Below are 25,970 nucleotides of genomic sequence, written 5' to 3' on the forward strand. Positions count from 1 at the left end.
GGATGTGGGTGGTGAGGGGAAGGAAGGGAGAGGAAGGGAAGGGAGGGGAGGCGAGAAGAAAAGCGCAGAGTATTTCTCATGCCAAAACGACAAGGGTCATACCAAGGTTTAGGTCTGTGTCACTGCAACAGGTGACCTTCACAGAAGTTTCAACTAAGTCGTGGGGCACAAAAGGGTCTGAAATAGGCACGTCAGCAGCCTGTGACTATACTGCTCCACTTGAGGTCCCACTGCAGAATGAGACTCGTCTCCAAAGGCTAACAGAGCGCAAAAAGCACTAAATAATGAATGCAGTAATGGATGCTTAGCAGACACCCTTCTCTGCACTCAGGAATATGCATTTGTGACAATCCCGATGAGGCAGGATATTTGTCTAAAGAACATGACAAGCATTAGCAGCTGACAGAAAGGACGACCACCTCCATGTCCCCACTTCTTCGAGATGGAAATTGATGATAAATGAATCCACTCTGAGTGTTGCTGGTAATTGCAGGCAGTACGGACGCAGGAGCCAGGGGCACCTCAATGGCCTGCCTAGAAGGTGCTCCATTTCTCTTCTGCCTGTTTGAATCCTACCCATCCTTCAAAGCTTGGCTCACATTATACCCTCTTTCCTGAAACCTCCCTGACTCTCTAGACATCTAACATTTCCTGTCAGCCAGCATATATGCCGTTGGATTTCACAGACTCTGACATAAAAATATACCCATGGATTTAAGATTAGTCTCTGTGCAAAGCTTCCAGCTGCCTTGACCAGGAAGAGATGAAATGTATATTTCCAGGAGTGAGTGGGATTAATCTTTATCTTGGCTCAGAGTTCCTAGGTAAAGGTGCATGACCCTAAGAACAAATCTGCTAGGAGAAGGGGACCTCACAGGCCCAAATTAAAATAAGCAAACAAGGGCATCTTAACATGTTATTTGTGAAAGAAGAACAAGAAAGGGGCCAGTATAGCTGAGCATCCTGAGGTTATGTGGCGAGGTGGGGTTACACTGGGGTAGGGATGAGTGAATTTGAGGGAGAAAAGTAAGGAGAGGGAACCAGCTTTCTGTCCGGACCTGGGGCCAGCTAACTGAAACAAAACTTCACTCCCATAAGTTGATGCGCTGAGGTAGGTGAGACCAATAGGAAACACAATGAATTCTAACTTCTACTTCCCTAAAACGCTGGAGGCCCCAATACATCAAATATGTCACCTTACTGAGGCTATCTGTGTTCTGGAAGAGTGAAGATGAGCCAATCTTTAGGACAGAGCTGAGATGGAGGGACCCATCAGCTTTAAGGTCTACAAAAATTTACATGTGCTCACTTTTTGGGAGGGCTGGGGGTCGGGGGCAAGCCTACCATCAAAATCGTAAAGAATTCAGAGATTCCAAGAAGAGTTACATTACAGACAGTGATGATTAAAAGTGATTCCCGTGTTAAGGAGCTCACAGAAAAGTAGGGGAGACAAATAGAAGAATAATAGCTCTGGGCTATTAAATAATCCCTCTGTACAAGCACTATGCTGATTCTTGTATTTAAGCTCATTCAGTCTCTACACAAAAACTCTAAGGAAGGTACTATTATGAACACCAAAGCCAAGGCTTTTAAGGAACTCAAAATCCAATGGCTCACACGGACACAGTGAGAGAAAACAACAACCCACTGTGATCATTGCAAAGAGAAGAAAGCAGAATCCCAGAGGGGCCGAAGACTCTGGGGTAAGAAAGGCTTCCCCCCCGAGGAGGAGCGTAGTTTCGTAGGACACTTGGCAATCTCCCTGCTTGGGGAGAACTGTTTGCTGGTGCATTGCTTGTAACAGCAACAAATGGAAATGTTCTCATTTAATCTACTCCATATCCCCTGTTCATGGTTTTACATACATGTCTCCTTTAATTTTCCAAACAAAGTGATAAGGTAGGCATTCCTTTCTTTTTACAGGTTATGACACGGAAGCTTAGAGATAGAAGAAACTGCTCAAGGAACCCCTGGGGGTGGCCAGGATGGGACATACCCAGATTTGGCTCTGGAGATCACCGCGGGCTGCTTTGTGGTTTTCCTCAATGACAGCCCGTCGCTGAATTGTTTATCAGGGGTTTGTGTAGACCTGGACCCAAGGAAGAAAAGGAGCAACAGGCCCCTGGGCAGTTTCCCTTCTTGTGGAAAACGTGTGGGAGCCCCAAACAACCTGGAAGCTGCTTCCCGTTCACTACTTTGGTTATTGTCTTTCCGACTAAGGAGCAGGCGATAAGGGAGCACACAGTGAGATCACACAGGGATTTTCAGAGCACAGAAGTGTCCTAGCAAAGGTGTCCCCATCAGGAGGAAGCCTGGAGGACAGCAAGATCCCAGAAGAGGGAGAGACATGGGTCATTTAAAGTTCCTCTGGGAGGTTTAGGCAAGTGGGACCAACGTTCCAATACTTATATAACTTTCTCCTCTAAATCACCTTGCAAGTTCGGTTCAATAACCCCTTTGGAAGATGAGAACCCTGAGACTCAGAGGGACAAGGAAACTTGTCAGAAATCCCACAGGCAGTGAGAGCAGGAGTTGAGGTTCCACTTGTATCCATCTCTCCACTAGAACCTGTGCTTTTTACTTGCTGCCTCTCTTCAGCTTTTAGATATGTTGAAATCATTCATGGAAAAGCCATCATCACCATTAGATGCTTCTAGGAAGATGCTGTGGGAATAGTGGGTTGGGAGCCACTACAGATCATTCGGGCAGGCCAGATGTTTCCCAATGAAACCTTAAGACTTGTAATGACTATTTTAGAGTCAGAAAAACAGGGAAGTCCCATTACCAGAAAGTGCCAGAGATTTTCATAAACTCTTACTGCAGGGTAGAGTCATTCATATATTTATTAAATACTCCTTATGGCTGTGTCGTGCCTGGCTATCACGTACCAGGCCCTGGGCTTGCTTCTGGTAATGCAAGGACCTTGGGAAGCCCCTGGACGCAATGGGGTAAGGAACCTGACAGTGTGTGGTACGGCCTATGCATAGAGGAATGACAGGGCATGAGGACACAAAGGCAACGTGATCTGTTGATCCTGCTTGGAGCAAAAGTCCAGAAAGATTCCCTGAGAGCACAAAGCCTGAAGTTAAGCTGGGGTGTTAGGGGAGGGTGTGCCTCCTTCAGGAAACTATGGAGCTAAGCAGAGCTGGACCAGGAAGAGACAGAGGCTGAAGCCAGGACCTGAGTGCTGTTTGTCAGGCTAAAGAGCTTGGATTTTTTTTTTTTTTTAGATGGTGTGGCCAGGCTGGTTAATAAATTTACAGAAACAAAGGCAACAAATGAAGCACGTTTCCTCACGTATCTAAACCTGTTAGGGGCAAGTGAGGCAATTTAAGCACAAATTGAATTGTAGGGAGCTGTGTAACGGGTGCTGGACCAAATTGAAATAGGAAAGACCAGTGTGTCAGTGACAAGAGGCTTGATTAAACGCAAAGGCATCCGGGAGAAAAACAGCTTTTTCTTTGAGCAGTTCTCCGCGTGCTCTCTACTCTATTCCAGATTCGAGGTTTTGAAAAAGGGTCTGTATTTGGGTAGGTATTTTCATTAAGACTAACCTGTATTGGGTTTCAGAAGCAGTATTTAGGTAGGGTATGGTGGTTTCAAGGTACTGGCAGAGTAGGGCACAGAAATGGACATTGATCAAAAAGAAATTTCACAAGGGAAAAGAAGAGTGGGGGCTGGGGAGGTAGGAACAGACGAGAAAGGCTCCCAACTCAGACATTCCAGAGGGTAGAGTCTTGCCCCTCTACTCATTCCATGTTTGAATCCCCCCATAGTCTCTGTGACAGGTGGTTTTCCAGGCTCTGCTTGTGCTGTTCCGGGGGGGCACACTCTCTTAGGTGCCAGCTCTTCCACCCTGGAAGAGCTCTGACCTCAGGAAGGTCATCCCTCAATTTGAGCTGGAATTGGCTTTCTTGGGATTGCCCCCACTGGTTTCAGTTCTATGACATGACTAACACAGAACTCTATAATCCCTTTTCTGTACATGGCCCTTCGGACTCCTATCTGCACATTTCAGTTTCCATGGTTTCTTTTCTCTAGCCAAACGTTTCCAGGACCTTCAACTATTCCTCATGGGATGGGGTTTCAAACCCCCTTATCAATCTGATCTTGAAACATACAGGTGTGTCTCTATGTCTCCTACAGCGTGGGGTCCGAACTGATCAGAATGCTCCAGATAGAGTCAGCTAGCCTCACAACAGCTCTGTTAGGCCCACAGCTGGGATACTTGAGGGTCTGCATAACTTCAAGCCTGTACTCTTCCCACCCATTGTTGAGCGGAACGAGATCAATAATGACTAAACACCCTAGTTTTTCTCTTTCTTTCTTCTTTCTTTTCTTCCTTCCTTCCTTTCCTTTTTTTTTTTTTTTTTTTTTTTTGCATAGGTTGTGGCAAAATCTCATGTCCCCCTGCTCAAGAGTCTTTGCTGTCTCCCCAGTACTCCTTCAATTATGTATAGAGGTTGCCTTCTGTATGCCAATGGAAGGACCTAAATGTGGGCCTGGGCCTAGAAGTGGCTGGCAGCACAGTACCACAGAGCTTGAAATTTCCTTTCCCTCTCGCATTTCCAGGAGTCCCACCAGCAGATGGGAAACAGACGCAGTGGACCTCCTGGGTTCTTGGTAAGCCCACACTCACTGCACATGGCCTTTTCCACTGTGCTCTGCCCACTGGTCGGAGCCTGGCCCGCCCTTCTTCTATTGTCCCTCTGAAATGTCTCAACCACTTTCAAGTTGGATGGGCAACTCTCTTCCTAAAACCAAGACATTGCTCCCCGCCTGTCCACTTGACCAGATATAATAAAATCTTTGGCTCTTCCTCAGCCCCACCATTTCTGCCTTATGCCCCCTTCCCTCTGATCCCTGAGGAGTTACCTAGCATGCAGTGCCCAGCAAAGCCATACGAGGTGAGACACTTATCCAGAAGAGGGGTTCCTTTCCTCAGGTTGCAGACATAGTCTCAACATGAATCCAGGTCATGGGAACCTGACAGTAGAGCGGAGATATACTTACACTTACAGGTTGACTTTTTGGCACGTCATAAACACCTTCCTTCTTTTGGCTGGTGGGAACCTATGGAAAAATCAAATTCGACACAGTCAAAACACTCTGGTACTCCATTTTTGAAAAACCAAGCAACCAGCCTTCAATGCCAAGCTGATTAAGTATGTATGAGAACAGCCCCTGAGATCCCAAGAGCCAACTCCAAGGGGCTGCTGGAATTATGACAGCAGGAGGCCAGGCTCCTTCCCTTAGGAAAACCGGATGAGGACAAGGGGTGTGTGAATCATTTAACAAATGTTTGCAGGCTGTCTCGGCCATTGGGCTCCTTATAGAATCACAGAATAAGAAGTTGCAGAGACTTCAGAGATATGTGGTGGGGGGATTAAAAAGTCCTCCTTTCAACAAAGACAAAAATGAGGCCCAGGGAAGTTCTCCAAAGTGATTAAAAACAGTTTGTACCTGAGGTTAAATTGTTCAGTGCTAAGACTGACGTCCGGACTATTTAAAATACAGCATATGTCAAGGTCCTAGTACAAAGTACACTTTCTGTTGGGAGCATCTGTATAAGCCATCTGATAATTATCAATGATTTTTGTCCAAGAAAAGGGCCCAGAAATGGTATGAAAAGCCTAAGACTAGAATTTGGACAATCTCGACTTTTTAAAAACATGTGTCTGTATCTTTTTCCCTCCCTCTTTTCTCTTACTCATCTATCCAGTCTTATTGGGCCACATGGTGACTGTCACACCCTGAGCAGGTCACTTGTTCCTCTGAGCTTCACTCTTATAAAATGGGTGCTAGTGCCTCGTTTCCATGAAAATCAGCTCTAATGCATCGTTTGGAGCAAAAATTAATATAAGACCTGGTATTATATTATATTATATTATATTATATTATATTATATTATACCCAGTCTTATATTACAGTAAAATAAGACTGGACCTTATATTAATTTTTGCTCTGAAAAATACCTTAGAGCTGATTGAATGGCTAGGTCTTATTTCAGGGGAAACACGGTGGCTCTTTTTCTCGCTTCGATTTTTGTGAGGATCAAATGAGAAAACAGATAGTAAGTAACCAAAAACTATTAGGCAACATAATAGTGTAAAATGTTAGAATGATAGCTTCTTTTATCATTTGTGTATTATACAGATACGTATATGAACACATTTTATAATAGTACCAACAGTGGCTATGTTGAATACTTTTCTCATTTGTCAATCAAAGGCTCTGTACTGAAACATTCCAGATTGAAAGCAGTCATTAGTTGTTCTTCCCCAGCACCGTGAGAGCCTCGCTCACACCTCCATTGGCGGGACCAGCCGGCATCGGTTTTATAAATGTCTGATAACCTGTCTTTCTTTCCATCCGCCTGGGAGCTCCGTAAGAGCAGGCGCAGGACCTAACCTCCAGTAGGCATTCTGCCGGGTAAATGTTCCATAGGGGAATGTGGAAAATAGTGAAGAAAAAAGTATACCTTTTAGGCTTGGGCCAGCTAACCACGCCATCCTGAGAGAAATAAGAATTTGAACTTATTCCTTGAGTCCCTTTGTCCTTTTCACTCTTATTTAATTTAAAATCCTTATAATAACCCCCAAAAGTTGGTATTATAATCTCCACTGTAAACAGTGGAAAGTGAGACTCAGAGATGTTAGGAAAATTTGCTCAAGGCATCAAAGCTAGGAAGTAGCCAGATTCAAACCCAGCTCTTTCTGGCTACCGAACAGGATGTTTATTACTAACAGTATGCGCTCACATTGATGGGACACTTTCTACGTGCCAGGCACGGGTCGAAGCATTTGTGTTTATGTACATTCTCACGTAAGCCTTAGGATACGTCAATCAGGTAAGGATGACAACTGTCCCTGCGTTGCAGGAGAGGAAAATGAGGCCTGGAGAGGGACCTGCCTCTGGTGAGCACGGAAGCCAGGAGGCTGAGCTGGGCAGAGAGCCTTTTAACCTTGTCACGAGCATCCAGGGCTTGTCTACAAAGTCCTTAAGCACCAGTGGGGACCATGCCACGGTCACTATTACATCCCCATGTATCTGGCACATGCCAGGTGCTCTATACATAAGATTTTTTGAAGAATGAGTTAATAGATGTGAAATGACTAACCACTATGCATTAAGTACACTACACAGACAGCTGCATCTCGCCTGTTCTCACCATTCCCGCAGCTGTTTCAGGTGCTCCTTTTTCTTTCACATCACATTCTACACTCCCAGAAGCTCACGCACATCCCTGCAGACAACAGGACTAGGTGTGAGCATGGCTGTGAGCAAGGCGGAAGATGAACTTTCGAGCTGCTCTTGCAAACTTTCGTCTGCAGGTAGCCAATGAAGAATGTAATTTCTTTGCTCCCAATAATGGGGTTCCATCTAAAAGGAATCCTCTAAGCATGCCAACAGAGTCCTTGTTAACGAGGGCCAAGACATTACCAGCCCTCACTTTTATTTCTACCAGCTCGGCCTTTCCTGAGAAAAACGAACAGCATTTCTGTTGCCTGTAATTCACTGCTTATGGTGGGCACTTAGCAAACTGAACTGCTGCTGACTCTCAATTATTCCTGCAAATGGAGAAGCGGTGGGATGGATAAACCCAAACTGTGAATAATTGAAAAAGCTTTTCTGCTTGGCTTTCCCATGGGTGAGATATCTATTTGCCTGTTTGTCTTTTAAGATTTATCTCAGCTGAGACATCTTCTTGGTAGCCTTGCCTGACTCTCCAAGCCTAGTTTGAACAGTCCTCTGTATGCTTGTAACCCTCTAGTGCATCCTTCATTAAAAACTAAAAGTTACCAAGTACCTATTACGTGTCATGCACTGTGATGTGCCTGCAACAGTGATGAAGGACAAGATAGATGTGACCCCTGAGTGAACGCAACTGCTTGTCTTGCTGGGGACTTGGAAACATAAGCAGACTACTGAAGTCGAGTGTAAAATGTGCTTTATCTTACATGGGAGTTTTCAAACCACAGTGTAGCTGTCTGTTCCTCCTATGTATCCCACTGCTCTGTGAGCTTGCCGAGGGCAGGACGAATATTTTCTTATCCCTGTTTCCCCATCTGTAAATACTAGTTAAACAAGAAATGTCTAAGCATCAAACATTTACCACGTGTGTGCGGAGGGCAGAACACTGGCAGAGATGCTCAAAAGACAAAGAGCAGAAAGAGCCTCCTCGGTCCAGGCTCTCATCTCCCCCTGGCTGGGCCACGTAGTCTGCAGACCATTTCAGTAACATGATATTGTACAGTGATAACAGTTCTGGACCAAAAGGAAGTGGGAGACGTGGACCCTAAGCCTGGCTCTGCCATGGGCTGGGTGACCTCAGAGGTCACTGTGTTCTCTGACCTCAGTTTCCTCATCTGGCTGTTGTGAGCATCCATGGGGTTGTCTACAAACTCCTTAAGTACCGGTGTGGGACCATGTCGTGGTCACTATTATATCCCCACGTGCCTGGACCATGCTAGGTGCTCCATACATGGTACTGTTAGAAAGAACGACTTAATAGATGTGAAATGACTCTAACAACTGTACATTAAGTACTGTACATACAGAAGACATTTTAAGTTGAGCAACATATTAATAGTGTAGAGAGGCAGTGTACGGGTGGGGTGACACAGGACTAGAGACTAATCATTTTAAAATAATGATACGTGACACATTGTGGGTGATTAAAAAATGATTTTTGAATGAACAAAACTGGAGATCGCTTGCATGGAAAGATGTAATATCGCTCATGCAAGAAGCTTGTTAAAAGGACAAAAGAACACTGGGTTTAGAAGCAGAGCCTCTGGCCTTGGACCCAGCACTTAAATTGGAAGACTTGATTTTCTTACGTTTAAAATGACTGTCATTGTAGCTGTTCTTATCTCACCAAGTGACTAGAAAGGTCAAAATTGAGTGAGGTGTAAAAACGCTTTGTACTGTGAGACTCTGTGTTGTTTTAAAGACAGCTGATCACTTTTTCTGAGGCATGCAAAGAGAAAGACAATTACTATTATTAATCCCGTTTAGAAAAGGAGACTACTGATCCTCGAAGAGAGGTTCCATTTATTCAAGAGCCTCTGCCTCCCTGAGGCTGGAGTTATAAATCGCAAAGTCAGGTGAGGCGGCAGCTTTCCGCTGGGCTGACAACATGAGGTGAGCAAGTCATGTTCTAGTTCAGTTACTACATCATCATAAGACATCCTGAGCAGCATCTGATACGGGTGATACTGGGATGTAAAGGGAAGTAACATTGACAGAGAACCTTTGAGGTACCAGGTGCTGCTCTCGTCACTTTACATCTTCAGATCACTTCTAGAAGCAGATAATATAGTATCCCTATTTTATAGCCCAGGAAATTGAGATACAAAAGTTATGTATTTCACCCAAGGTCATAAAATAGTGGAAGGATTAGATCCCAAGTCTGTTTGACTCATTCCAGAAAACGGCATTGAAGGAAATCTGAGACCACCCTGGGCCAACCCAGAACTAGGAGAAACAGTGCAATCTATTCAGGAGGAATAGCTATGGAACACTTGGAGGCCCTTAAAAAAACCCACAAGATTGTGGAGGGTATCTGATGGACACTTGTCTTGTTAGGGAGACCACTTCAGGGAAGATGTAGATGCCTGATCACTGCACTGTACACCTGAAGCTGAAGCTGAACAATAATGAACGTCAACTACAATTTTATATGTATATATACATATATGTATATATACATACGTATGTGTATATATATGTGTGTATATATATGTATATGTATATACATATAGATAGTTACAAGAAGCGGAGTATAGCATTAGGAATAGAGACAGTGGAAATGTAATGGCTGTGTGCGATGTCAGAGGGATAGTGGATGGGGGTTGGGGGGTTGACACAGTGTGAGGAATATAAATGATAAATGCCTTAACTATCACATTGTTTTGTGCATCGGAAACTAATAAAAATATTTTAAAAAGAAATATAATACAAGATCTATTAAATTAGAGAATAATATTTTCACATTAAAATTGAATTCAAGATTTTTAAATTTTTTACTCCAATTAAAACAAAATATTTTTGTAAAAAAAAAAACACGCGCGCATGCACACACACACACAAATGAGGTACCAAATAGCAGCTCCTTAAAAGCCCAGCCTTATCTTTAGGACCAAGAGCTTATCTCTTGTTAAGCAAATTGAGGCCCAGCTGACTGGCAATTGCAAGAGAGGAAAATTACCAGAGGCCTTTCTAATAGAGGGCAATAAAATATTCATTCTCTTAAATGGTACCTTCCTGGTAATGAAGGACATGAGATGGGGGAGGTCAGAGGTGTTAAAACAAGTGTGATTTTTAGATAGTGACTGGAAACATACACAGAATCTAATTGAGGAACTCAGCGTCAGCGTATTCTGAGCTGAACAGGGCCTCAGCATTAATTTATTTATTTACAGAGATCAGAGAGACCTGGGTGTGAGCTACTTCCTGCAGCTCTGTGACCCCATGAGCCTCACTTTCCTCACCTATAAGGTGGGAATCATGGTTCCCCTCACATAGGGCTGTTGTGAGGGGTGATAAGATAATGCATATAAACCCACAGTCACAGAGCCAGTCCACGATTAGCGCTCAATAAACGTTACCAAAGACAAACGACGGACGGACACACACACACACACACACACACACACACACACACACCACCCCATTTCTAAGAGTCTTGTTGCCTTATAATGCCAGCCAACATGCTACACTAAAGAATCGCAGGGCTATGTTGAGGCACCAGCTGCAAAGAGCGGAAAAGGGCCTGGCCTGAGAAACTCTTCATTCTTATTCACTCATTTTTCAGATGTATAAGCTGAGGTCCAGAGACGGAAAAGAACTTGACAAGGTGGATTAATGGCTGAGTTTGGTAGTCCTTGTACTAGATCCTGGATCTGCACACGGTGGAGTCACTGTGTGACCCAGGATGGAGCCACTTCTTTACTTTCTCCATGTGAGCTTGTGTGGTTCTCACACCAACATGTGAGTGAGGGAGAAATTATTCCCCAGTTTTGTTACTGGGAAAACTGAGTCTCCGAGAGGGCAAGGGCCTTGTCCACTACCACTCAGCCAAAGGTTGTTGGTGACAGAGGCAGAACTAGAATCCAGTTCTCCACTCGCCTAAAACCCCTCCCCAGCAGCCCCCCACCGGGCAAAATGGAAGTCCTGCCAACAGCTACGTCTGAATGTCAGAAACCTCTTGTATCGAAAAGCCTATTATTTGTAAAGGTGCTCTCTCTTCAGAGAAATACTGGTTAATAGTTCCTTTGGCCTCGTATTCAGATATTGCAAGGTTGTACTTTAAAAATCTGACACTGAGGACAAATATGCAATTTGTAATAACTTGTCTGAAGACAGAAACTTTTTATGTGATGATTTTAAACCACCCTTGAAGCACAACCTCACATTGGAATCCAATCCAGACAGATCAGATAGATAGAAATACAGCTGATCCTTGAACAATGTGGGGGTTAGGGGTACTTACCCCCCACACAGTCGGAAATCTGTGTATTTATTTATTTTTTAGTTTCAGGTGTACAAAACATCATAATGATTAGACATTTACACCCCTGACAAAGTGATAACCCTCCCAATCTACTACCCCTCTGGCATCACACATAGCTATTATAATACCATTGACTACATTCCTTATGCTGTACTTTACATCCTGTGACTACACACACACACACAGACACACACACACACACACACTATATATATATATATATATATATACATATATATGTGTATATATATATATATTTATATTATATATATTTAATTATAGTTGACATTCAATATTATTTTGTATTAGTTTCAGGTATACAGCACAGTAGTTAGGCATTTATATACTCTATGAAGTGATCCCCCCAATAAGTCCAGTACCCATCTGACACCCTACATAGTCTCACAGTATTATTGATTATATTCCCCATTCTGTATTTGACTCTCCCTTGTATCCACGGAGGATTGGTTCTAGGAACCTCCACGGGTATCAAAATCAGCAGATGCTCAAGTCCCCTGTGTAAAATGGCATAGATCAATGCATGCACTTGGCCCTCTGCACCCACGGTTCCCAAGCAAAGATAAAACAGTACAGGTTTATGTTGATAGAAATCCAAGTATAAGTGGACCCATCCAGTTCAAACCCATATTGTTCAAGGGTCAACTGTCCTTAGATTATTATACCATGGGGTTGCTTTAAACTGAGCTAACATTATCTTTAGGTCATTTAGAATTCTGTGCATTTGATGGAAATTAAAAATCTGTTTCATTTTTATTAAACAAGTAATGCATGCCCAAGGCAGAATCACAAACCACACAACTAAATAAATTAAGAAAACTAAAATCACTTATGAAATACATGAAAACTTTTCCTACTTCTATAATGTTTATATTCAAATTAGGATGAAAATTCTAATTAGTGAAAAATTAGAGGTCGTCATATTTGTTTGATGTGTTGCTATGCTGCAATTACTCCAAACTCTTTGATGGAAATCATGGGGCAAGAAGCATTGAGTTTTGCCTTCACACTCTTGCCTGGGTTAGATCTTAGCTCTAAATAGTTCTATAGCCCTGAGAAAGCTACTCAATTTCTCTGAGTCTCAGTTTCCCCTTGTACAAGTGGGATTAAAATGCCTACTTTGTAGCATACTTGTGAGAATTAAACTACTTAAAAGTGTGTTCATGATATCTCACATAAGCAGACGTTTAAGAATATTAATTTACTTCCCCTTCAGAAGGGGTAAAACCTTTAGCTTTATTTCATTTTATTCAGTTAATGTTCCCAATGTTGTTTTCAAGTAGCAATTGTGAATTTGCACTTCATTTTCAGGAGCGTGGTTAGCTTTCTAAAGAAATTTGATGAGCACATTCTTCTGAGCTCTGAAGGATCCTACTCTATTATGGAGAACAGCCCTCCAATGGATTACTTTCGTAAAATGGAATGTTTGATTTTGGGGTCATCTGAAAATAGTTAAGCTCCACGAAAAACTAAAACACTGCACCCAACTGGCCATTAACCATTTCAACAATAAGGCGTGAACATGACTGGTAAATTGAATGAGGAACTAGAAGCAATTCATGTGGAAGTATTTTAATGAGGCTGGAGTGACCAACAGGGGAACAGCTGAGGAGAGACTTGGTCCTTCAGACCTCATTCAGTACATGTACTGGCAGTGGCGTGACAGTAAGGGACAGAGGGAAGGGATTTTATACCTGATAAATGTTTTCTTCCGTTTCGGGATCACGGATTGGCTCGTGTCCAGCCTCAAACACAATGTACTATTATGGAGCGGCCGGAGAGGAAAGATCAGAGGGGGAAAAAGAAAGAGGAAACACAAGCATTTGGAATTCAAGATATAAATCACAGTGAGCATTAAAGAAACAGGCACAAGAGAAAATACGGTAGCCAGACCACTGAATTACTGAAACACCAGATGGGCCGTGAACATTCCTGCCTTTTCCTAATGAAACGGCAAAGGTCTGAGGGTCAGTCCTTGGAGATGACTGCAGAGGGCCCTGGCAGATCTTTCTGGAGACAGAAACTCCTAAGTCAATGGCATGTATCTTGGTAATGTCTGCTTGTGCTGGTGTTGCTGAGTCTCCTGGGAACGCCTGGGGCCCAATTTTGTAAACTTTGGGTCACAGCGGTTGCCTTCCTTTGCTCTCTAAGGCTCAAGTTCCCAAGCCAATTCTGAAGTGCTCAGAACCCCAAACTCCCTCATCCAATAACCATCACCAGAATGTACATTCTCAGTTGTAAATGCTAAAGATCAAATTTTCCATGTGCATGTTTCAGACTCTAATGGATGGGGCCATTTCAACAAAGACAATATTCTTCATTCTTTGTGAGCCAGTTAACCGGGGTTGAGCTCAAAATATAAACAAATCCTTGCGCTCAGCATGCACTGTAAAGCAAGGCACGTCATAAGGCGTAACTTTGACTTTTGTTTGCCGTACAAGCTAGACACTCCTGCTTCAAGTTATGCATAGTATATTACCTTTTAAAAGCCATATGATTTTACTTTTGTCATAGCAGTACCAGCTTTCTGTGGGAAAATATGCATTCACATAGATGCATAGGTGACACACACATCTGTAACCTACGTGTGTCCCAGTTAGAAATATAATTTCTAGGTTTTCTTTTATGTGCAACAAGTACATTTTAGGGCTTCTTTCTCTCCGTGCGAATAAGCACAGAGCAGGAGAGGCCTCCTCTTGCCTTTTTTTTCTGCATCTGTTTAAACAGAGCACATACTTGAACCAAAGAGAAAGCATCTCTCTACCCACACCTGGGCTGCAGCCTTGAAGAGAATCCAGAGAACGCTTTGGGCTGGGATGTCTGTAGGCTCTTCCTTACCCTCATGACAACAGCCCCTGTGGCATGAGCCAGAGAATCCGAGGGGCAGCCTGGCTGATCGGGGGCCAGAAAGCCCTCTCCTCACAGCCTTTCTAAAGCTTGCAAACCATCCTTTGGGTTTGTGTTCAAATGTCAGTCCCCATCTCCAGTTCTTAACTCAGGAAAACCACTTCATTATTCAATCTCTCTAATGAACTCAGAATATTCAAGAGACTCTCAAAAACATTCAGCTCTGGGATCAACTTTTACAGATTGTGGAGGGGCTGAGGCAGGGCAAGAAGGGAAAAGTGCATCTTCAAATCCCTCGTCATTGATGCCGGCCAAACGTCTGCTCACTTTTATGGAAATTCACTCCTGAAGGGGATGGCAGCCCTTACCCTCAGAAATCACCTTGGTCCCTCTCTGGGCTCTGCATTCTGGGGATGCTTCAGGTCTAGGAAAACATGGCTACAGCACAGGCCCAGACATTCCTGATCCTAAAACCCCAACTAGTTTCAGACATTACCTGGTATACAGGGTCTTCCACATCCTCTTCCAGAATTGTCTACAGCAGAGTGAGGGAAGGGAGGGTGCCCAGCAGAGGATAGAAAGGCAGAGACGTGAGACTGTATTCAGAAATTACAGGACAGTAAAGAAACCAGCTCTGGGTACGATAGGCTAGTGGGTCATTAAGGTAGAAAATACACAGGAAAAAAATCAAAACCCTTGTAGTCCACCTTCACCCCCCTTATAACAATAGCAAAAACAATTGTGTTTCTTCTGTTCTCCTCCCCTGAAATCATCCTCTGATTCAAGATTTCACTTTCTCTTACACGTCTAGAATTTCAGAGAATAAGGGACCATGTCTAATGGCTTGCTTTAGGTGCCTATAATTTCCATGGGAACCTTTCATCTTTATTTATTTCTACTTGGTGGCAGGAGGAAAAGCCCTGACTGTCAGTTTTAACATCTGTTTATTTTAAGCCCCACACTTCTCTGGAACCGGTATAAATTCACAGGCATACCTGATACACAGCTTGTTCACACTGCTTATCCTTTTGTGCCTTTTTTTCCAATTCTTCTCTTTGCTTCAATTCATAAATAAGTTGAAAGAGATCTCTCAAGTCCAGAATAACAGGTTCAGCCTGGAATAAAAGGTGGTAAAAAGCATTAATAAGGAAATGGGACTATTTGCAACTACTAATTTCTGTTTCTTCCGGCTACAACCTACAGCCCTTCCTTTTTTGATTAAACTGAAAGCATTCCATCTTTAATTAATTCTACCTTGTTTATATTGGTTTGGCAAATTGCATCTAGGATAAAGTTCATTTCTTCAACTAATTATATTTGCAAATTCATAATAATCATAAGCATAAAAGGCAATGCTTTTATTTATTAGTAATTTCGGATACAATAAAATTAGGGTAGGCTTTATGCAAAATAGCTATTTGTTTTCTCTTATTTTCTTTCTAAATGAGGCTATGAACACAAGGAAACTTATCTATATACTGTGCCTCCATTCAGCTTAATCAGAAAGAAAAATAATTAGTCATTATGAAACACCCATTAGGAAAAACGCCACCATCAAGGATAGGCATGAGCGAGTTTCCTTGCTTCAAGGCTGTTTATCTTTTCTAGGCGGGAAGCTGAGCATCAGCGTCACTTTGTCATACATCAGAGTGGGCCTTCAGACCAGCAGTGAGACCGTGCTGTCCCCTAAAGTTATAAGGAAAGGCGCCCTCCTTGGATGGGGTACTCACCGCCTGGGCTGTTTTTATGGCCACAAATCTGTGATTCCCTTCCTTTCCACAAACGTATCCAAAGGCGCGGTGATCTGTGATGTCCTTTGCAATGTAGGAAATTTCGTGAACAGCATGGTGATGCTGAAGGGCCTATGAGACACAAAAGGAAGAGTGCATTTCAGGGGACTTTCCCTTCGAGCGGTTGATCAATAAGAGATGTGTTTCAGCTGCGTGTATGAACAGGCCCAAAGGGCTTTGGAAAAGCTGTTTGGTCCAGATGGAAGGAAAAAGAGCTGTGCCTGCCCTTGATAAGTGGAGGCTTCCCTCCACGGTCTTAGTGCTGTGATGGGAGAGATACAGACTAGATAGAACTGCTCATATGCTGAAAGGGCACCTGGGGCGGTGGCTCCCTCCAGCCTGCCAGAGCCAGTCCATCTCCTTCCGTGGTGCAGGCTTCTGCTACATCTTTCTTCATGACACAGCCCCGTCTAAGTTCTGACTTGATATTTAATACACTCACAAACCCAGGGCCTCTGCTTGCCTTGGAAGCAGACTGTGCGACCACAGGGGGCGCCATTCACCTTCACAGAACCATGGCTTTGCGTGGTTAGCAACAATTTTCTGACACATGGTAATAGAGTTTCCAGAGGAACAAACACTTTATATTGTCCAAAGTCACCATCTGGGCTAGAGGTGGGGTCCCCGTATATCTGTGGCTTTCATGAATTGATCCCTCTGTCTGTAACACCCATTCTTTTATCCACTTGCCTGAATCTTACTCCTCTTAACAAAGGCCATTTGAAACAGCACCCCCTCTGTGAAACCTCCCCTGAACGAGGCTTGCCTTCCCTCTCCCTCCAGAAATAATTCCTCCTTCTTTTGTGGTTCCACAGAACTTCAGTATCTAGTGATACCGACACTCCTGAAGGAGTGCTCACATACAGCTTCCTGGGCTCCTGTTTGCACACACCTCCCTTTTCTGATACGTTTGTCTGATTCCTTGTCTGTCTTCCCCGCCAGGCTCTGTCTTCCTCATCTCTGTCATCCTACCACTTTGCACTGTGCTCGGTCCAGGGTTGTTGAACTAAGGTAAACTGGGATAGGTGATCAGTAATTTGAAACTGACTTCCCTGCCTTTATTATCTAAGCCTCAACAAATAATGTTCACCATCCAGTTGGTGATGGTGATCTTTACAGCCATTTTCCTCCTCATTTTAAACCTACTTATAAAGAAACCTTCATTAAACAGTTCTCTGTAAAGGGTTATGCACGCATTTGGGCGTTATATGAAGCGTTTGAAGTTCTTACAACTTTAAGGGAATTTTCATTATATTGGGTGTTAAGAAGCTTGAATTCTAGCCACTATGCAATCATAAGGCACTCACTGCACCTCTCTGGACATCAGTTTATGCCTCTATTAAACGAGATGTTTGTACCAGATCAGTGACTCCTAACCCAAAGCCCTGGATCTATTAGGGTCATTAAAGGTAATTAAAAAGAACTCCCAAGCAATTTTCAACATCTCAAAAAGCTAAACAAATTTATAAACTATTCATTATAAGACTACGCATTTCATTGTGTATGCAAATGGAAACACCAAGTTTATTTGGAATTGTATCAGGTTACTCCTGTACGCCTTAACTAATCTTTGAACAGATTCTCTTTGGAAATTAGCTATGGGCTCGAATAATTCACATAGGGGAGTGAATGATGATAAATGCATTTTCCTTTGGTGGACACAATCTTCCTCCTTACTGAGCCCATGGAGGGAGGGAGACATGTAACACAACAGGGACTTAATTATAAAAACGGTGGGAACAATTGGAATAGATATTCTCTAAGGCTTGTCCCATCTCCCCAGATCCTTTAGCCATTAGCGCCTTGCATCACACAGCCAGGCTCTGAGGACAGTGGGCATCTGCCTCTCATGGCAGCCATCACCTTAGTTTTGGACCACTGGCCCTGGCCTTCCAAACCATCCATTCCCAGCCTATCACCATCTTTCCAGGCTTCTGACGTTATGAATTATTCCTGCAGTAGAATTTGCTGCTGCACCTTAATCTTACAGAGTCTGATCATTCACTGTCCTCTTTACTTCCCTCAGGATTTTCCTTTCAGCTTCATACCCTGTCCAGGTTGCCCACTGCCCACCAGACATCATGCTTGGAGAGTGGTAGGTATCATTGCCCAGTCAACCAAGCTCAAGTGACCATAAGACAACTGTATAATTCTAGTGGATTTCAACACAAATAAGGTTGATGAAGAAGGAAGTGTTTGTTAGTAAAATAATCAAATCCATTTATTCTTATTTTATTAAGAGGACATATTTAGCTAGGAGAGGAAAATTGCTCAATGAGCAGTAGCTTTTTCATGATGTTAATGATGTAAAATTGATGAGACTTCTATTCACACAACATGGGGATATTGATTTATAGGCTTTTGTGAGCTCGAGTGGTATGCAGCAGGGGAAGTGGGGCACAGAGACTTTCTCCTTTTCTCCCTTTCCTGAAAGTATTTCCCTTTCCGCATAATGTGGAGAATGCTATCCAACGTCTCCTATTAAATCAAAGTTTGACGACAGTACCTTATTGATTGCCAAGTAGACTATTGCTCTAAAATTAAACTGCGATTAGAAGTCTTCCTAGTGGAATTAGATTTGGAGATGATTGCGCAATGGTAAAATATCACCTACTATGCAAGACAGCAGATGGAGATGTTTCAATTTATCTGGGAATCTTCATTAAGTGTTTTAAAATCAAAACATTTTGAATGCCTGATAGTACCTAATATTGCTTCACAAAGTGTGTGTGTGAAGTGCTTTGAGATTTGTGTAACATCATCTTTTCCCATAGTTAATTTTATGACATGTTTAAAAGGATTGCTCTGAAAGTGGCTCATTCATTTGGAAACTAAGAGTCAGAGAGGGGATATGTCTCCACTTTCCTCCACCCTTAATCGTGCAGACATAATATAGATACTTGGAAATACAAATATATTAGAATCCGGCTAATCCCACAGTCGTATTATCACATTCATCTTGGCAACTAAGAGGATCTTGCAAATACTTGCTCACTGAGCCTCAAAATTGCTCCATGACTTCAAGTAGATTTTATCAGTGCAATCAAAGACAGTTGGAGCCAGAGGAACCTTAAACATCTTGGATTTCAACGCTGAGTTTATTCATGAAAGGACTGAGGGTCAGAAAGAGTTCCGGCAGGACCAGTACTAAACCCAGGCCCTGTTCTTCCCACTCAGCACACCAAAAACAAAAAACAAACAAACAAACAAACAAAAAAAACTGAAGAAAAGGAACACAGTTATGCAGAATCAAGGTCTCCTTTCCTTAGACTCCTGACTCCCTAGTCCAACATCCCTGACAAGCTGGGATGAGGGAGGGGACCTCTGTGTAGGGAAGCACAGCTGAGGCTGTTCTGGATTCTGGCAGTTAACTGAGGTCAGAAAGGGTCATATGTCAGAAGGTTTGGGGTCAAGGCCAGCTATAAGCATCTCAAAGGAAAAGGTCAAGACAGCGTGTTGTGGACGTTTACTCTTAAGAGCTAGGCCATCTGTGGTATCTGTTGAGCAGCCAAGGCTGGAACGATGAGGTGAGGGAGGTAAGGACTGCTTCACCCCGGGGTATTTCTGTGGGGACTTTCTGGGGCGTTGCCGGTTGTTCTGGAGGCAGCAGACAATACCGGGCTGGGGTGGGAGGGAGAGGGTGGAGGACAGGCAGATTTTGGTTGTCCTTCTTCCACATTTCTTTAGGAAAACGATATTTTGTCTTGGGAAAACAGTCCAGATATTAAAGCACTGCCAAAAATCAAAGCAGGTATCTGCTTTTAAAAATAGAGGCTTCAAGAATACTCTCTCTCTGCCACAGCTTCATGATTCCTCCCATTCTGAACCCTCTCCCTTACAGTGTGGATGAAAGTTCATACTGAACAACTCCAAGGACAATTCAGAGATCAGCCTCCTCAATCCAACCTTCTGCCCACGAGTGAACTTCAGGTAACCTAGGCTGCAGAGAACCTGAAGAAGTCCTCACCGCCCCCGCCCCCCCCTTGGGAGTCTGTACTTTCCCACCTCTGTGCCATCGGCCCCATTGATTTCCCTCCTGTTCTCGCTGTTCATCCCCTGACTCACACTTCATCGACTCCACAGAACTGTATCACATCTGTGTTTCAATGCCTGGCTCCAACATCCTGCTCGTCCAAGGAAACTTCCGACTTCATTGCCCTTAGTCCTAATTCCTATCCCCAGATCTCATTGCATTGTATTTGCCCTTGTATCTAGGATGTTTCACACCTCTTAATTTTGTTTCACATTCCTCTGTTCATCCAGTTATTCACACCATATGTATTTATTGAGCACCTATTATGTTCCAGGACTCACACTAAGTGCTCCATCTCTCTAGATATCGAAACAGCCCCTTCCTCAAGGACCTTGCAGTGGCATAAAACAGGGAGGCAAAGAAACTAACAACCACACTATAAGACAAGCTTTATATTAAATGTGTGCATAGGGTGCTGCATAGGCTCAGAGCACGAAAGGGGAAGAGCACCAGCGAAGTCTTGACAAAGGAGCTGACCTCGAACTGAGCCTCAAAGGGTGAAAGGGGAGTCCCCAGAAAATCAGGGGAAAAGACCATTCTAGGCAGAAAGAAATGAGCATGTAAAAGCCTCTAGGTCCTGAGAACATGTTTTCTCTCCACCTTGGGGATGTTAGCTCCTTAAGAGAAAGATGGATGTCTGGTTCTCCTTAGTCTTATCCCAGCTCCCAATACCATTCCTGTTGAATAATAAATGCTAAATAATGTTTGGTAGATTAAAAAAAGAAGGAAGGAAGAACCGAGTCATTTGAAGACACACAGTGGACAAGGTAGTTGCTCAATAAATGTTCAATGAATGATTGACTTGGGTTAATTTAATTCATGACATTTCACATAGGATTCATTCTGTGAACAGAGGGATTCTTATCTGATCATCATTAAATCCTTTTTTCCCCCTTAGCATTTCCATGAGCCATTTACCAATGTTTAAATGAAGTATCAAATTGTTTGGAGGGTTACCATCTGACAGAATAAATTACAGAGAAGACTTAATTTGTACTATGGTTCAATACAGCCAATTAAATACAGTATGGATTAGAAAGTCATCTGCTCAGACTTTACCATTAGCGCTTTTTAAAGAATAAATTCTACTCCATTTAGCCTTCATATTATTATTGTGTGTGTATGTGTGTATGAGAGTTTGTGCGTTCCTGATGCAATACTATTCCCAGGACAAATACCCACCAGAATTCAAGGGAGTTAACAAACAAAACAAAAAAGCAGCTATGCAGACAGACACAAAATAAAAATAGATGTATGAAAAACACACTACAAGCAATTATAGTAGTTAAAACCTCACAAGACAAAGGGAGGCCCAGGCCCATTGTAAAGGCCTTTCTCTTTTCTAGGAACATATTTTTGGATGTGTTTGCTGCATTACAGTGCCAATGAGGCTGGGAGGTAACCTGTGTACCAGCCCCCAGGAACCCCATCGTCAAATGCTAAATGCAGCAGGTCAGAACTCTTCCTTGAGTTCCCATCCTGAAATCTTCCAGAAGGCTTTACTCAAGGACAAAATTAAATTTCTAAATATCCTAGTCTCTAGCTGAAGAGGCCGTGTGATTACAGAGGAAAGAATACGGACTCTGGGAGCACAGAGAACACAATTCAAATCTAAGCTCTATCATTTAGCAGATATACGGCTTGGGACACATCGCTCTAATTTTCTGAGCGTTGCTTTCTCTTTTTGTATAATATGAAGACTGATATAGAATCCAAAAGGCTGTTGGTAATATTAAATTGATTCATATAAAACATACCAGGTATAAATGAGATGCCATGTTTTTTTCCACCCTTGCCCCCTAACCAAGATGCAATTTTTTTTAATACACCAGATTAAGGAAAGAAACAAACAAACAAACAGAAAGAAAGAAACCCAGTGTTGACAAAGGTGTGGGGGAACATTCTCTTGGCTACTAGTTTCCTATGCATACAATGGGGAAAATAATAATACCTCTCTCATGGGCCTGCTTGAAACAGCACACAGCACATAGTAAGGGCTAGCTAAGCATTGGCCAATATGGTTACTTTTGTTATTTGTGGCTGTGTGATATGGTGCAACTTTTCTGGAGGGCAGACTGGCTGTATGTTTCAAAGCCTAAAGGACATGTATAAACTTTGACCCTATGAATCTCTTTGCACGAATTCAATTATTTGAAAATAATGTACAATGTGGGCAAAGACTTGGATGTAAGATACATTCCCTGAAGTGCTATTAGAATAGAAATGTTGAGCATTAACTGATTGGTCAAAGAAATTGCATTTCTCTATAAAATGAAGTAATATGGAGAAACTGAAAATCATTGTGGGAACATATGTATTTTTTTGTAATGGAACTCTAACCACAATGTCCTGTTGAATGAAAAGAAAAAGCATATCACAAAATAATGTATTTAATATGTTCCTGTTTTTGAAAAAAAAGTATGCATATCCATATCTATGTGTATAAAAACTTTAGAAGTACATCCAACAAAATCTTAACAAGGGTTCTCTCTTAAAAGTTAGAATTACTAGATTTTTAAAATCTGAATTTTTTCTTATTTATATAATTTTTTAAAAAATTACTTATACTAATTTATACTAGTTACATAAAATACAAACAAGCATTAAAATAAAGAAAAAACATATGATGGCTTTTTCTTTCCTATTGCAATTTAATGATTTTACTGCACGCACCATCATCGATCCATTTTTACAACCATCCTTGAGCCCATTCAGCCTCCTTCAGTTTCACCCCGCCCATAACCAAGTCTTGTCAATCTCACCTCCCAAACATCTTTCACTTTGTCCATTCCTCTTCATCTCCACCCCCAGACCCAGGTCACAGCCATGATTTCCAGCATGGATTCATACAATAGCCTCAGTCCCTCGTCATCCACTTTTGCTGGCCTCTGTTCTAATAGTTGTACCATAGAGTGAAGGGATTGAGAAAAAAATCTGCCAATTTTGATTATGTCTATCTAGTACTTAAAACATATCAAAGGGGGTGGCCGGTTGGCTCAGTTGGTTAGAGCGCGAGCTCTCAACAACAAGGTTACCGGTTCAATTCCCACATGGGATGGTGGGCTGCGCCCCCTGCAACTAAAGATTGAAAACAGCGACTGGACTTGGAGCTGAGCTGCGCCCTCCACAACTAGATTGAAGGACAACGACTTGGAGCTGATGGGCTGTGGAGAAGTACACCATTCCCCAATAAAAAAATAAATAAATAAACAACTTGATTGCAAAAAATGAAAATGCATTGTCTTTAAAGTCTTTTGTTCACATTATTATACATTTATTTTTATTTTTATTTTGCTTGTTGATTTGTCTCCTCATTTAGCAATGCATTTTTTCTTTTTTCCTACAATTTCTTCCTTCATTAAGAGAGGTATCAGTTTCCAACTAAAGAATCGAACATTAATACTCTCGGAGACTGTTGTGAATTAGTAGCCACCTCTTTTATATTTGCCATAGCTTGGCAAACTTTTTGTTTTACCGGCTGGAAGGGGATAATGTGCTCACTGAAGGATTTGCAAACTAAGTTATCATTTTCTAGCATAGTATGCAATCTAGCTTTACACATAGTTGTTATTTTAAGACCATCATGTCTACTCATCACTGTATAAGGTTTATATAAGAAAAATGACACCAAACTGACAACTGGCTTGTATACATTAAGTCTGCCAAGTGTAAACTGAACTGTCAAACAGTCATTTTATCTAGTACAGGGAAATTCTTATGACTAATTAATTGTGTGGCAAAAATGTTCACAGGGAAAACGCTTGTGGCAAAGATGTTTACAGCAAAGATGCTTTTGGTGAAAACACTGGACACAATCCTGGGCATTAAGTACAGGCCTAACATACCGTAAGGATTCAGTATGTATACCAGGGGTGCCCAAAAAATTGTATGCAAGTGGACACTTTGGTCAACGTTGCTCAAGCAGTAGTTCACCGTAATCAGAACTATCTGGATGCTTATGGGAACCACTTTGAGCACCTCTTGTAACTGCAGAAGTCAAACGTGACTTGTATTCATCTTTTGTTATTGGTATATATTGAGTATTACAATTTTAATAGTTTTTTCCTTTCTTAAAATGTGTATACATTTTTTTTGGCACCCTCTGTATATTTTTAGTGGTAAAATATACATGACATAATTTTACCATCTCAACCATTTTTAAGTGTACAGTTCTGTGGTATTACATTTGCATTGTTCCGCAACTGCTACCACCATCCAGCTCCAGAACCTTTTCCCCCTCCCAAACTGACAATCTACCATTAAACATTAACTCTTCATTCCCCACTTGCCCCCGCCCCTGGCAATGACATTCTTCTTTCTGGCTCTCTGAGCTTGCCAGTACATATTTTAATGAATAATTTGAATGAACGAATGAATCTGCCAGCAGGATCCAGAGTCCAAGTCTTTCCCCAGACCCTCCACCCAACCCCTTTTCACCTATTTATGCATTTGTTTCTCTCTCGAAGCCTTCCTTTTCTCAGCTGTGAAAATGACAAGGTTGGATTCAATAAGTACTCATGTCCTTTTTTGCTCTCAACACTTTACATCCTTTTTAAGTTTCATAACAAAACAACAGTTATAAAAGACAGCTTCTCAGTAGTTCTCCACACACGTTATAAACACACAACACTGGAAAGACAGGAGTGAAGCCCTCGCCTAAAAATAGGAAGATGAACTAGTTAACTATTAACAGCTGAGTGTATCCTAGACCTATGATTTGGACTTAAATTTGTCTAACAGGAAAAGCGGAGCCCGGTGTGCTTAATCAACTAACAATCACCAAAGGGACAATGAAGCAGATTTCTGCTCAGGAGAAGTAAAAATCCCTTTAAAGAGAAAACTGGCTTCTACGTGAAACACTAGTTTCCTAACACTGGGGTTCAATCAAACTTCCATATCCCATGACCAAGAATGTGGCTACAGCATTACCACTGTTAGTAAATTGGGTTTGCTCTCATTCAATTCCCCAAAGCCCTTTGGTACTAAGGTACACTAGGCCCTGGAGATACTGAGATGGTAAGATGCACCCTGGGCTCTCAAAGCTGGGAGGGGGTGGGTGGGGGAGGAGAGAGAGAGAGAGAGAGAGAGACAGAGACAGAGAGAGAGAGAAAGAGAGAGATTCTTTGATCTTTTTCTGCTAAATACTCAGAGTACTTTGTATACTGTGTTGCCCTGTCCCCATTTCCAAAGTGCATGTAGTACATTGGAAGTATCTGAATTTCAGCTTTGAGGCCATGGGCAAGTCACCTGATGTCACTGAGCTTCAGTTTTTTCACCTGTGAAATGGAAACAATCCGTCCCTTATAGGGATGTGAGGAAGATCACTTGAAGGGTCTAGCAGTGTATCTGGTAGATGGTAGGCTCTTAATTACTTTGCGTCTTTTCCCAGGCAACTGAGTTTAAGATGATCAGTCTAATGGCCGTGTTATGTAGCATTCACTCCCCAGGCATGGTTCCCTCAGGTGAGGCCTTCCTTAGAGCTAAACAGATAATAGGTTTGCAGCAGCAAAGGGATGTGAGAAAGAGAATCTACTGTGAAATCAAGTAACCAGAAAAGAGAGAAGAGCTGAGGTGAGAGAGTTTCAAACTCTATGACGTTATCTAAGAACCTGGCTCCCTCAGGCCTGGGAAATTTAACCCTGTAGCTTTTGGTGAACCCTGTAGAAATCAGTGAATTCCTTTTGTTGCTTATGATTGTTTAAGGTGAGTTTTATATTATGTGCAACGGAGAGACTTCTGAACAATACAGTATCCATCATTATCC

At 42.3% G+C, this 25,970-nt stretch overlaps 1 protein-coding gene across 12 annotated transcripts in view; it reads right to left on the reverse strand.

Annotated features, from left to right (window-relative positions):
• Positions 1-25,970, reverse strand: part of DAB1 (DAB adaptor protein 1) — a 1,100,137-nt gene that overhangs the window by 50,901 nt on the left and 1,023,266 nt on the right. For 10 of the 12 annotated variants that reach the window (XM_019742545.2, XM_019742544.2, XM_074334767.1 and 7 more), the window contains 5 exons: positions 16,114-16,245; positions 15,379-15,498; positions 14,880-14,918; positions 13,231-13,296; positions 5,014-5,073 (listed from right to left, as the gene is read on the reverse strand). In XM_019742545.2, coding sequence (XP_019598104.1) covers positions 5,014-5,073; positions 13,231-13,296; positions 14,880-14,918; positions 15,379-15,498; positions 16,114-16,245 — 417 coding nt within the window. The remainder of the gene's footprint in view (positions 1-5,013; positions 5,074-13,230; positions 13,297-14,879; positions 14,919-15,378; positions 15,499-16,113; positions 16,246-25,970) is intronic. The other 2 variants (XM_074334774.1, XM_074334776.1) reach the window with 1 other exon arrangement.

The sequence above is a fragment of the Rhinolophus sinicus genome, linkage group LG06 (assembly GCF_036562045.2).
Source record: "Rhinolophus sinicus isolate RSC01 linkage group LG06, ASM3656204v1, whole genome shotgun sequence".
Classification (NCBI taxonomy): domain Eukaryota; kingdom Metazoa; phylum Chordata; class Mammalia; order Chiroptera; family Rhinolophidae; genus Rhinolophus; species Rhinolophus sinicus.